Source organism: Cryptotermes secundus, unplaced genomic scaffold, assembly GCF_002891405.2.
Source record: "Cryptotermes secundus unplaced genomic scaffold, Csec_1.0 scaffold1963, whole genome shotgun sequence".
Lineage (NCBI taxonomy): Eukaryota > Metazoa > Arthropoda > Insecta > Blattodea > Kalotermitidae > Cryptotermes > Cryptotermes secundus.
In genome coordinates, this window is record NW_019737431.1 from 41260 (window position 1) to 55892 (window position 14633).

Sequence of the window (14633 nt, forward strand, 5' to 3'; positions counted from 1 at the left end):
ATCAAATGCTATTGTCTGTAGAGACTAATATTAAACGAGGTCACAGTATTTCTGATTAGTGCCTTTAAATTAAGGGAAATGAGAAATACATTTGCAATCTTATCTACATGAAAAAAAAATTGATGCAATTAATCCTATTCCTGCACTTTTTTATAACAAATCTGTCAATCATATTCAACTAGATTATTTCTTCATGATTTGCATGTATTGGCCGTCTTGTAGTGTACTCAATCTCACATGTCACTTCACTACATGTTTTGGCATCACTGTGCCATCCTCAGGTGTGTTATTTACGTCAAGCTATTGCACTGCATGCCATCATGTGTCATTTATAAAATTATCCAAAATGCACGCTCTTCGCTAACTTTAATAAAATTTATATATATCAAAATTTGTTAATATCCATCATCTTACAAGCCCTAACTCAAACTCGCGTACTACGTCATTCCTCCACTATGGAAGTCGTTCTTCCTATATTTTGTGTATATTGTGCCCTGTGATGTGTCCTTTTTTGGCTGTGAGCGTTGTAATTAAAACATCATCTGTGCTCACATCCGAAGTTCCACACAGTTTCAAAGCCCTGAGTCTGTCACCCTCCTCAGNGGCCTGACATCGTGATCTTGTGATTACATTCAGACTTCAGCGTCTTCGTAATTCATACTAATTAACAAAGGCAGTTACCCAATATCGCTCAATATAAAACACTAGTCCATTTTCCATGTAAGAAATATTCCACTGAAAATGTTCCACACCGCGCCACGTACCGCAAAACCTGTACGCCCTGTACTGACATGAACGCAACCCACAAGACCCCAACACCTCTTTGCAATTGGAAGTGATTCAATGGAAGGCAGCTGGATATGTTTTGATTGTGGTTTGGGTTCGTGTAGAAGAGGAGGTGGCCTGGCTTTAACGCTTTCGTGTTTTAGCATTTTGTTTTTTATTTTTCTGACACAATCTGTTAATTCAAAGTAAACTAGAGTTTATAGTTTCAGACAGTTTTGCTCATAATCCGTGACATTTGAAGCTTGTCGCATATTTTTGTATATAAATGTTGCACACAAGACTGAGTAATAAGGTGAGTCTAAATTAATTGCACTTAAGTTATAAGGCTGAGATTTTCATGGGAGTGCGAATTTATATTGTCATCAAACTGACCGAGACACCGTTTAATCTCTTAGGTGGGTATCATCTTTTCAGAGGAACATGCTCACGTCATCTTCAGGTCTGAATTTCTGCGTAATCGAGAGGACCGCTCATTGAATTTATTACAGTGTTGCCGTAAATAATAAATAATAAGACTGTGCTTTTTTTTATTTGTTGCGGAAGCCCGGTGTCAGTCCCGCTCGACGTCATGTAAAATTTGCGGTGAACGAAGAGGCACTGGCATATGTTTTTCTCCCAGTATCTTCGATTTTCCCTTGATAATCGTCATTCCGCCATTGCTCCATACTCATCAGTCACAGCGACCTAAGGTGTGCTAGACTCCTGACCAGGCAGCACATAATCACGTCTTTGGTCTATAAGTTTGGGGCTTCATTTCTAAGCTGTTGCCTGGTTAGGGATATTAAGTTTTTTAAGAGAACAAGGTCACATAAGTTGTTTATTTCATAGGAAATATGAATTTTATTGAGAAGACGTGACAAATACTCCCCAGCTTTGGTCATAAAAAGTTATGATTTATTTTGTAATTGTGACAGCAGTTTTGTATGCCATCAATGCCTAGATAAAATTGTAGAATCTGACACTTCCCACTTTCCACACTTGGCATTCTACTTGTATGACTCCCTCACACCACATATTAAACAGTGCACGTTCTCAAGTTTTACCAACAAATTTTCAGTGCTGTTGGAAGTGAATACTTCTTAATCCAACAAGTTACCCTGGTTTTCAAACCCACTATTGCAGTTGTGTGGGTAATGCCCCAACTTCACCTTTGGTCCAAGTCATGGTCTCGAGGCTGACTGTCCTGACTGAAGTTTCTCATTGTTTTCCTGTGTTCCTGAGTTTAGGTCTTGAGCACTTCCATATTTTAATTCATTATTAGCACGGGAGTTGGGTGTGGGTCTAATGACAACTCATTATAAAGAAAGTGTTATGTAGAACCTTGGACTTGGACAGATTCTTTGAAATGACCCAAGCAAAGGAAAATGAACATAAGATCGGCACATGGAATGCAAGTAGCCTGTATAGGGCATGTTCACTGACAACAGCTGCAAGAGAAATAACAAAGTATTAGTTAGATTTAGTGGGAGCACAGGAGATCAGATGGGACAAAGGTGGCACTGAAGCAGTAGGTCATTATACATTTTTGTATTGAAATGGGAATGAGAATCATGAATTAGGGACATGATTTTGTTTTTGTGCCTGAGAGAATCATGTAAGCAGTTAAGAGGGTAGAATAATACTAACAGGTCACTGATGTGATATTGTTCTGAATATTCCTGCCCAAACAGAGGATAAAACTGATGCTACAAAGAACAGCTTCTATGAGGAACCAGAATGTGTATTCGATACCTTCTGTATATACCACTTGAAAATGTTAACACAATATTTCATTGCTAAAATAGGCAGAAAAGATATTTTCTAACCAACAACTGGGAACAAGAGTTTACATGGAATTAGTAATGATGCAGTAGTATACATTGCCACATCCAAAAATCTAATTTTCAAGAGTAGAATGTTCCCACATCAGAACATTCATAAATTTACAAATATAAATCACTCCGTCCAATGTGACCTGTAAGTTTTTTACTACATAAAAACTTAACACCCTTACATGTTTCGGTCTCTGTGGACCATCTTCAGAGGGCAAACATCACTATAAATAGGAAACCACCATCACATAAGTTGTTTAGACGTAAGGTACGTACACTTATATGCTACAATACCTAGTACATTTATAGTGATGTTTGCCCTCTGAAGATGGTCCACAGAGACCGAAACATGTAAGGGTATTAAGTTTTTATGTAGTAAAAAACTTACAGGTCACATTGGACGGAGTGATTTATATTTGTAATTGTTAGTGTGACGGACCAGAATGAAACAAATCAAATTCATAAATTTACTTGGATGTCTTCTGTTGGAAAGACACACAATCAGATCAAACATATATTTTGATTGATAGGATATGACCTTGAGGTGTGGAGAGTGGACTGTGACACCAATCATTGCCTGGCTGTTACAAAAGTTAGGTAGAGATTGGCAGTAAGTAAATGAGCAGCAGAGAATTTGATATGGAGAGATTCAGTCTCAAGACACTAAATGAGGTAGAAGGTAAAGAACAGTATCATGTTAAAATCACAGCTTTTGAAAATTTAGGTGATGATGTCGATATCAGTAGTCATGACAGTCAGTTTGTAAATACAATGAAACATTCAGAAAGAGAGACACATATTCAACTGAATAATCTCTAGAAACCTTCCACAACATAAGATCTGACATAATATAAAATTAGAATAAGTTTGATACTGTCATGTCCATAGTGAATGTGTTAAAAAAAGTATCCAAATAAATTACTACTACTACTACTACTACTGCCCTTGCTGCTGCTACTAATACTAATACTATGACCACCACCACCCAAATACCGCTGCTGCAACTAGTACTGTCAATAACCAGTTCAGCACTCTTTAAAGTTTAATAACACCTTTTTTGGTGCACATCACTTTCAAATCAGATTGTATTTGTCTTACAGGTTCACTTTTAGCCTTTGTTTTCTGTGATGGAAACCAATGAAGAAGAGTGTGAGAAATGTGAGACTGCTGAACTTTCACAAGAGACTGACAATGCGACATCACTACATGAAAGAGGTAAAGGATTTTAGTATGAAGTAGAGAAATGTTGGAGGTATGTTAGATTTGAGGTTTCCCTGACTGACTGTGAAGAATGCTGTTTTCTGGGATGTGACACTATAGAGTCTGATTGAAGTTTACTGTTGTTTCAGAGGTACATACTGCTGCCATCTTCAGGTTGAAAGAATTATCCAAGTAAGAAGCAAGCAGATTCCTGTAATCTGCTTGCTTTTGCTTCATGGTTGCTTGGTTTACTCTTTCATCCTGAAGGGGAAGGCAGCATATTCCTCTGATATGTCAGATTTCTGCCAGACTACGTGGAATCACAGTCTGGAAGATAAAAATCTTCTTGAAAATTCTGGTCTCTTAGGATCCACTGCCTCATACAGATGTGATCATATGTAGAACATTTCCTTGTGGCAACTGAGTTTTTTTATGCAGGACACAAAGTGGGTGAGCTTCGCACTCTGCTCTCAGATGCTGGAGTTTATTCATATGCTGCAATCTGTGCCTTGGCTCTTCACGAACTATTTGACAATGAGTGGGATCAGAAGTTTAATCAACAATGTATAAAACTGATCCTTGAACATCTGCATTTACCTAAGCAGGTGATGTGCCATTTTAATATATTTGAAATTTATTTTGTAACTTATTGTGCATTTGATTATTCTGTGGTGCTGTTTTAACTGGTGAGGTTGTGTAGTGTTAATTTTGTGTCTTATTGGTTTGTGCCCTTGACTAAAGTAACTTTTAGCCTTCTTTCTTATTAAAAAAAAAAGAGGCTTATAAGATCACCTTGCTATCTCCATGTCTGTGCCCCCCACCCAGTATTACTAGGCAGTGGCTCTTTAAACATTCCCATTCCATTTATTCGCCTTCCATAAATCCTGTTGAGAGTACATTCTCATGCAGGTGTGGAGATCGTCCTAGTTACAGTCACAACTAAGAATTACAGTTGTCATCCAATAGCATACACGTTTTTAATACAATACTGATAAATGTATACAATGTAATAAAATAAGTTAATTTTATTAATAAGAGGAATGTCAAACCTTATGCAATTTGTACAGTTTTATACAAGTCCCATGGCAGCAAACATACACATGACAAGAGCAAACCTGTAGGACACAGTGATTTCTGTGCAGTCCATCTCATGTCAGATTTTATTTTTATTATTGCTAGTGGGGTGAGACTAAGTCCCTTGTACTGTGGCCACTTCTGGCTCATTGTACCAGCCCCAGATGATAGGTGAGGGTGATTGTGGAGCAATTGGTGGAATGAAGACTGGCAGGGAAACCGAAGTACTCGGAGAAAACCTGCCCCAGCGCCACTTTGTCCACCACAAATCCCACTTGACCAGACCCGGGATCGAACCTTGGCCACCGCAGTGGGAAGCCAGTGACTAACAGATACTCAACATATAATGAAAGGAAAGTAGGCGATCAATTCGTTCCAGAACTTCTTATTCTTTGAAATACTTAGGCAGTAAATGGGCAGGCAACCCCAGATCATGACACATAAAGTCAGTGGTTCTCAAACTTTTTTGATTTACAGACCAGAAAATTACAGTACAAATAATGATGTAAAACTCAGATTTTACTAGCATATCTAACATGTTTACCTGTAATATATAATTTATTTCATCATGTAGTACTAAAATGAAAGAGTTACCATAATCACGCATATTTATCACTTGCAGTAGTTGCTAAAAGAAAATTAAACCTGGAAAGAGCCACTATTAGTAGCATGTTAATTTTCCAGCTGTGTTTTAACATGTCTTATACTATGCAGACCAGCATAAATTAAGCCACAAAACTGGCACTGGTCCCTGGACCACCAATTGAAAAACACTATCACAGCCACAAAATTGTTTTAACAACATTTAAACGAGTTTTGACAACCAGAGTTATGTATGGTGCATTAATTTTAAGGTTAACATGTTTCCATATATGAAGCCTGGGTCACAGACACTTTGTCATACATGATATGTCCATTGTAGAGTTACCCAGAACACTGCTAAGCCACAGGTCACGTAACGGATTCAGTAAACTAGTTTTCCCAGTAGAGTTGTCTACAAATGTTCACAAGACAGTAAATGAACATAAAGTATTTTGTCTCATTAGGTTGAAGCTGTGATGATTACTCTGATTGAGGGTGAGGGAAGTCAGTCACCTGATGCTTATGTGGAATTATTGATGAGTGAACCAGCACTTAATGGAAAACCGTTGTTGGTCATAGAGGATCTTATAATGCTAGCTGTTCATGGAGGTAAGGAACCACATGGAATGATGGATGTCTTACTATAATTAAAATTAGATTTATTTAATACATTGGTTTGAACTGACACAGAATAGAGTCCAGTCACAGAAAGTTATTATATAGCCAGATCTCTCTCTTAAAGACAAAATTTTATGATATTCAATTCAATTCAATTCAATTTTATTTCATCCATGGATCATTATACATGATATGGGACAAGTCAAAGATTAATATTAATACTAATACTAAATAATAATAAGTATATAATAATACAGAAATAATATGACAATATAATAATACATGATAATAATAATAATATAGCAATACAGAGATAATAATATGACAATATAATATTGATTGATTGATTGATCCACCTCGTCACTGCAGATCACTGTACATGATACATGACAAGTCAAGCCAATTCTGAACATTAACAATCCGATACATAAGCAGATTAAAATTACAATAGTTACAATTCCACTGCTGATTACAATCTAGAACCGGCTAGATACTCCCACTTGTGGAGAATTTGATGGAATGAACATTGGCAGGGGAAACCGAAGTACTCGGAGGAAACCTGCCCCAGCGCCATTTTGTCCATCACAAATCCCACTTGCTCAGATCACAGTGGTGGGAAGCCAGCGACTAATCGCTTAAGCTATGGCGTGGCCTTAGAATAATGATATTGATAGCTAATGTGATGTTCTCAGCAGATTGGTGCCCTTCTTGATGGCCTGGTATTCTCTATCTCTCTCTAAGCGGCCTACGTAGACGTCCCTCCATCTCATGATGTCCTTTCTATCACATCCAACATGGTGTCTTGATTCCTTTAAGCAGAAGAGAACTGCGCAGTATACATTCATAGCATGCTGGTATAAGCTCAACAAGTCACTTATTCTTGAATTATCTGGTAATATTGATGTTAACTAGGATTTATCCCCAAACAAGAAGAATTCATCTATACTATAAAAACAATGTTCAAGTAGAAATGTTTTCAAAGTCTTTTTAAATTTGTATAGTGCTGGTATGTCCTTTATATATTGCGGCAAGTGGTTTAAAAGACGAAGTCCAATATTATTGAAGTTGTTTTTACACAGACTCGTCCTACATGGAACTATGAATAAGTTGTCTTTTTTTCTTGTATTGTGTGAGTGTACTGCTGAATTAGTGATGAAAACATTCAAGTTGGATTTCATGTAAACTAATATTTCATATATATACAGACTTGGTAGAGGTAATATATGTAACAATTTAAAATATTGTTTGCAGCTGGTTGTTTTTTGTATTTGCATTATAGTTCTAATAGCTCTCTTTTGTATCTTAAAGATCAATTTTGCATTCGCTGAATTGCCCCAGAATATCAATCCATATGATAGCAGGGATTGAAAATACGCATAGTATAAAGCAAGAACAGTCTCTAATCCTGATACTTTTTTGACTATTCGCAAGCCAAAACATATTTTACATAACTTACTTGCTAGTGTTTGAGTATGTGTGGACCAGCTTAATTTTTTGTCTAACGACATTCCCAAAAATTTGGTATGTTCTGTATAATTGATGACTTTATCATATAGTTTTATTGGTGGGCATTCTGGCTGTATTTTTTGTGGTTGGTGAAAGGATATTGCTATCGTTTTTTCTTTATTAATAATTAATCTGTTACTTTCAAACCATTCTGTGAGTTTATTTATTAATGCGTTTATTTTCCTTTGGACAACATTAACACTATTTCCTGATATAAAAATACTTATATCATCGGCAAAAAACGTTAGTTTTCCTTGTTCAATACCTGCTTCTAGATCATTAATATATAGCAAAAATAAAATTGGTCCAAGAACAGAACCTTGTGGGACTCCATGTCTTACGGGTCTACTCTGAGATAGATAGTTAATGCTTACATTCGCTTCTCTACATCTATATGTGATTTCCACTTTCTGTTCTCTTCTTTCTAGATATGTTTGAAACCATTTTAGTGCAACCCCTCGTATTCCCATTCTTGTCATCTTTCTTAGCAATATGTCATGATTAACTAGGTCAAACGCTTTTGACAGATCCAGAAATAACCCTATACTTACTTCTTTCTCATCTAGCGATTTATAGACCCCTTCTATGAACTCTGCAATTGCTGTTTTTGTTGTTTTTCCTTTGCAAAACCCATGCTGTTTGTTACTAATTAAACTGTGGTTATTTAAAAAGGATAAAAGTCTTTTATGCATAATTTTTTCAATTATTTTTGAAAAAACAGAAATTAGTGATACTGGTCTATAATTCGCAACATCCGTTTCGCTTCCTTTCTTATACAAGGGTTTCACTTTTGCCATTTTTAGCTGGTCAGGGAAGTATCCGGTTGAGAGTGACTGATTTATTGTATATGTTAAGGCAGATATTATCTTGGGATAACATTTTTTGATGATATACTCTGGGATGTCATCTATACCTGTTGATTTTTTGTTACCAAGTCTTTTGATTATGCCAACCACTTCCTCTTCAGTAGTTGGGATTAAGAACATACTGTTGTTGTTATACTTTACTGCATTGTCATTAGCTTCTTTGTTTGTATATAATGATTTGTCGTTTAAGATTTTGTGTGCAATGCTAGTATAATATTCATTGAAAACATTTGCTATAATTTTTGGATCCTGTGTATTTCCTCCTTCAGTGTTTATTTCAATATTTTTATTTTTTTTCCGACTGCCTAGCTCCTCCTTTATTAGGTCCCACATAGCCTTTGGTTTATTTCCGGAAGTTCTTATTTGTATGTTATTAGATAATTTTTTTGCTTCACTGATCACTTTGTTATAAATTTTCTTGTACTGACCATAGTATTTTTTAAATTCTTCTGATATATTCCCTTCTTTCATTAGCCTATTAAGAAATCGAAGTCTATTTCCTGATACCCTTATACCTGAGGTAATCCATTTGTTTTCATGCTGTTTACTTTTTACCCATTTTTTTGGTATTGCTATTTCATAATAATACTGAAAAGTATCTAGAAATTCATTATATGCATTGTTCGCTGATTTTTGTTTAAAAACAAGCTCCCAAGTCTCTTTGTCTAGTAGATAATTTAGATATTGAACATTTTCTTCACTATAAGTTCTGACCATTCTATATTCTCTCTCTGCTCTGGCTTGCCTTTTTTGATTCTTATTCTCTTGCTGCATCTGTACTTGTAATATCTGCGCGCTATGGTCAGAAAATCCTGTTTCAATAACCTCAAATTTATATTCCCATAAACCCTTGTTTAATATTATTTGATCTATGGCCGTTTGACTTCTGGAACTGATTCTCGTTGGAACATCCACTATTGCTTCCAAGCCGTATGAATTTATCATTGTCTGTAGTTGTAAGTTTACCCTGTTTCCTAAGAAATCTATATTGAAGTCACCTACCATAATAATTTTCTTATCTTTATTTAGTAACTCATTTATTATTATATCCATAGTTTCAATAAATATATTGATGTTACTGTTAGGAGTTCTGTATACACACATAATAACTGTATTGGATTGAGTGAGTTCAATTATACTAGTCTCAAAATGTTCTTCTCGTGTATAGTGTTCAAACAATTTACAAGGTTTTGCTTCTAGATTTTCTTTGACATAGATGCATGAGCCTCCATGTCGTTTATTTTTCCTGCAAAATTTTGAAACCAGGGAGTAGTTTACAAAATTATAATAATCTATTTCCTTTTCATCTAACCAATGTTCAGTGATGCATAGTATATCTAACTCTAGTGTTTTATCAGTTAGTAACACATCGATATTTAGTTTTTTGTTTTTTAGACTTTGCACGTTTTGATGAAATATTTGAATATTAGTATTGTATTTATTATTTTTGTTATTCCTAAGTATACCAGCGCTATGCTTATCTATAAAAAATCTTTACTTAGCTTTAGTGGGGGCTTCCTCGTTCTGGTTGACGTACGAACTTCCTGACGCTCCCCGCCGTTAGAGAGTGAGTCTGCTGAATTTTTCACTGCTTCGTTTCCTTGGACATCTGTAGCCTCCCCGTGAGCAGTAATGATCGCTGTACCATCTCGTTCTTCCATCAGGGCCCCTTGGTCGGTAGCATGAGATATTCCTTCCCCATATTCTGTTGCAGCAACTTTTTGGTCCTCTTGCAGAATTATGTCATCTCCATTTGTAGTATGACTTGTATGATATCTAGTTAGTATTTTTTCCTTGTGGTATGCAACAGTACACAGTACCAGCACTTCCCCCCCTCCCCCAGAATATCAAAGAAAGCTGTTATAGACCCTTCCTAATGGGAGGATTTAAATCCCAGCTCCTAATATTCATATTCATATTTAATATGTCTTCCAGAGATCTATGTACATAGATATAGAATCCAGAGCAGGACTAATTTCGACTGAGGATTTAAATTCAGACATGGCAAATAACAATAGCTCCAGAAGTAGTAATAATTCATTATTTTTGCATCATAGAAATCAAACTTATTGCATTGAATAAAATAAAAGAAGCATTCACTTCAGTATTCACATTTGATAAATTGCTAGCTGATGAAATGCCCATTAACAGCTGATTTACAGTCAACATTTCCAAGATTGTTTACTCCAAGAAAAATGTACAAATCCAGTTGATGCACATACAAAATGATAACCTAGACCTGTATCTCGAAGTATACCCAAGTAGACTTGTGTTTCAAATACTATTCATCAAATGGAAGCATGAAGCATATGCAGTCGTCATGTTCAGTGCACTGCAATCCACAGTGACAGATGGCAACTGAGTAGCATGCCTTGCATGGCACTCTATGCAGACATGTTAAAAGTAAATTAAGTGTTCCTGATAAAAGATTGCATATTGATCAACACAGCGAATATTTTTAGTATGGAATATACTATAAAACACTAGAAAAATAGGCTTCTGTTGGACTAAAAATTGACAGTTTTTTCTTTGTGAGTACCACCACCATCATTTTATTTGTCTTGCAGAAGAAAGTACTGGATAAAATAGATAGAAAATTGACTCAAACAGTAATTCGTTGTTTGAATCTCAAGTGGATACCATGACTGATGTTTGTCATGTTTTCAGTTCCTCTTGGCAGATACTTTGATAGTACCTCAAAGTATGCCATGAGTGCTTCCTTCTACATCCTTTTTGAGTTTGCTGTTTGTTAGTCATGCTACTGCTAGTCTGAGAGTGTCATTAAAAAAGCTGTAAATAAATAAAATAAAAGATATATTAAATGATATTAATTAATCACAGTTTTGTGCCACATGACAAAGTGAAAGTAATATAGTGATAATAATTTTCTTTGCAGTGACCAGGTGGACTTTGTGATTATTTTTGTATACATTCCTTATGTATAAGATCTAATTTCCTTTGTATATCTCTGGCAGGCTGTATTTGTGAAATGGTAGGGATTCATACCTACACACCACATGTGAGCAAATTTAGTTAGAGAAGTCTAAAACATTAAATATAATGTATTAATAATGTTTACATGTATGTTAGGTATGCAGCATCTTGTAATATGAAACAAAGGTTTGTACTGGAGCTGTAGTGTGGTTTAGTGCGGAGCAGCATGTCATAAAGTAAACCAAGTGTTGTTTTGCTAGCTTAACATTGAAAAATAAATAGTAGAATAATTTAATTTTTACATTTTTATTGCTTCAAGGACTGGTATCTGGTAAGTATTCTCACATTTCAATAGTGGAATTGTTTTTATATATTCAGAACATAAAGATATACCTAATAGATCCCTTGAAAATGTGGCACAGTTCAAATATTGAGAACAACAGTAGCAAATCGAAATTGGATTCAGGCTGAAATTAAAGAGGAGATTGAATTCAGGTAATGCTTGCTACCATTCAGTCCAAAACCTTTTGTCCTCTCATATGCTGTCTAAAAACTTAAGAATTAGAATATACAGAACTATAATTTTGTATATGGTTCTGTATGGGTGTGAAACTTGGTCTATGGCATTAAGGGATGAGCAGAGACTGAGGGTGTTTGAGAACAGGGTGTTGCAAAGTATGTACTCATTCAAATATGTTAATATTTTGTAGGAGAGTATGATGCCAGAATGCGTGTTCTAATCCGCCATGTTGCCAAACTGCTGGATGTACCATTGGAACTTGTTGATTTGCTTGAGGAATCAGCTGTGGACTATCTGACAGATGACCAAAAGGAACTTACTGAGTAAGTGTGTGTGTTCTTTAAAAATTAAACTTCCTTAAATATTTGAATATTATTTGAAATATTAAATTACTCAGTCATATCTGGAAATACTTATTAACTAGTTTGTTCCTTTTCAACTTCATGGTTATAGGCCTATTAACCTGTTCCAACTTCAAGAGAATGCATCAACCAATCTAGCTGTGGCCCATCTAATTTTTGGCATCCTAATTAGCTAGTTGTTGCAAGTAATGCTTCATAACTTGAGCCCCTTCCCCCCTCTCTCCTAGCATTATTTCTGAGAATCAGACAAAAACTCTGCAACCTCTTTTTTATTTGTACAGTCTTTCCCTTTTGATTTCTTGCCAGATTTTTCCTATTATCTTTGTATCTTCCAGTAAATGGTTAGACACTCTTGTTATGGCTCATCCTAGAGGTCTCATTCCTTTAATTTTCAATTGTAATACCCTTTTGAGTATCATTCTTTATCCACTCTTTTTACATAACCCCAGACCATTGTAATTGCTTCTCTTATAACTGTTTACAAATTTGGGTTCCAGTTTCATGTGTAGAAATTTAATTTATAATTCTGTCCTTTCTTGTTTTTCCCTTGGCATCTACATGTATTGTTCCAAATCTACAACTGTTGAGAGAACTGGGAATCTTTATATATTAACCGCTCTATAAATGGTGGTGTGTAGTATTTTATTGCCCTATAGAGCAGAAAAGAGGATAAGGATAAGCAACAAATGTGCTGGAACCATATCATATATAATACAGTCCACAGTGGTTAATCACGTTAGCACTATACTGGTCACATTAGAGCTGGGGCCTATTGTAAGTTGAGTAGTCAATTTTGGGCATGAATTCCAACCTCATTTCATTAAAAAAACATGGTTGTTAACTAAAGTGGAGAAGTAACTCGTATCTCATAAACTTTGTCCCCAGTAAAACCCAGACTAGTGCATGTTTGTTTGATTTGAGATTGTCACTGTGAAGAGTACTATCTTTTGCAATGTAATGTCATTTAATGTGATGGAAGTTCACTGATGTTATGATGTGCCAGGACAGGACCCTGCTAATGCAGTTGAAGGTTGACCCAACATAGGGCAAAAGGGCAATCAAGTCAGGATCATGGGTTCACCAACATGCAAAGTATTATAAGGAGGGAAGCCAGTAATATGTATTATCCTATGTATGTGATGTTGCTCATTAAGTTTGGCTGTTATATTTCAGAGATGAGAAGAAAGAGCTAGGTCGGCGTCAGCGTAAAAAGAAAATAAAACGTTATGCTCTAATAGGCTTGGCAACACTTGGTGGTGGAGCTGTGTTGGGACTCACTGGAGGTTTGGCAGCAGCTCCTCTTATTGGTGCTGGTGTTGGCACATTTCTTGGAGGAGCCAGTGCAGCAGCTCTTGGGTCCACGGCTGGCATAGCCATTATTGGCTCCCTTTTTGGAGTAGCAGGAGCAGGTCTGACAGGTACTGGAATCTTATAATTGTACTATTTAAATTTTGATAAATAGTGGTTGTTGGGGGGACACTCATTCTAGTATTTTTGAATGGCATAGATTGTTTTAAATAGACTGTATTGGAATCAGTCTGGGGGAGACTGCTTTCAGTAAATAACATATCATGTAATTTTAAGTTGACATGATTAGTCGTACTATTTGAGAATAAAATATGTAGGAATTGAGCAGGTTGATATACCAGCAACACTCTAGACTTGTGTTTGTAAGATTCATAGTTCAGATCTTAGCTGGGACACTGAGAACCTTGATTGTGTATCTTTTGTGGTTTTCCTTAGTTCCTTCAGACGAATTATGGAATAATTCCTCGATTAAGCCATAACTGCTTCCTTCCAAATCCTTTCCAATTTATTAATACACCCAGCCATCCTACTGTTTGGCACTATGTAGTCTAGATACTGACCACTCAAAAATGTTAGGTACTTAAAATTTATATGGAATTTTCTGATGTAAGTATAAAAATATGATGGCACAAAGAAACAACTACAGAATGAGTGTGGCATATAACAAGTACATCATTATAGCAACAGAAACCCTTGGAAATGTCAGTTTCATAACATTACACACACAGTGTTCTGCAGTGTATTGGCCATACTTGAGGAGTGTGTCCTACAGGTCATCTGGACAGAAAAATGTTGTGTACTTATTACTTGGCAGTGGCTTCTAACAATGCAGATTCCTCTGGCTGCTTCTGTGCTCAGTGGTTCACAGCTAACCACCAACTGCTGACACCCAACTGACTGATGTGAGGCAGGTTTCATAAGGCAAATTGCTACTGGCCATCACCAGCACAGTCATTTGTGGTTCCAAGTCCTGCAGGATTCATGATCTATTTTTGTGTTTCACATCTCTGGGAGTCATGCAGCTACTTTCTCCTGACTGCCCTGGGTCATATCAGGTCACATCAGC

The 14633-nt window shown here is 36.0% G+C and overlaps 2 protein-coding genes across 4 annotated transcripts in view; one reads left to right on the forward strand and one right to left on the reverse strand.

Annotated features, from left to right (window-relative positions):
- LOC111870460 (conserved oligomeric Golgi complex subunit 5) overlaps positions 1-769 on the reverse strand; it is a gene marked incomplete in the record, with an annotated part of 29733 nt that extends 28964 nt beyond the window's left edge. The window contains 1 exon segment of the mRNA XM_033753855.1: positions 605-769. Coding sequence (XP_033609746.1) covers positions 605-613 — 9 coding nt within the window.
- Positions 770-861: 92 nt separating this feature from the next.
- Positions 862-14633, forward strand: part of LOC111870461 (transmembrane and coiled-coil domain-containing protein 4) — a 29143-nt gene continuing 15371 nt past the window's right edge. The window contains exons 1-6 of one of the 3 annotated variants that reach the window (XM_023862772.2): positions 862-1078; positions 3680-3812; positions 4236-4402; positions 5918-6062; positions 12088-12220; positions 13433-13677. In XM_023862772.2, coding sequence (XP_023718540.1) covers positions 3725-3812; positions 4236-4402; positions 5918-6062; positions 12088-12220; positions 13433-13677 — 778 coding nt within the window. In that variant the 5' untranslated portion in view covers positions 862-1078; positions 3680-3724. Of the gene's footprint in view, positions 1079-3679; positions 3813-4235; positions 4403-5917; positions 6063-12087; positions 12221-13432; positions 13678-14633 lie in introns of those variants that run through there. The other 2 variants (XM_023862771.2, XM_033753856.1) reach the window with 2 other exon arrangements.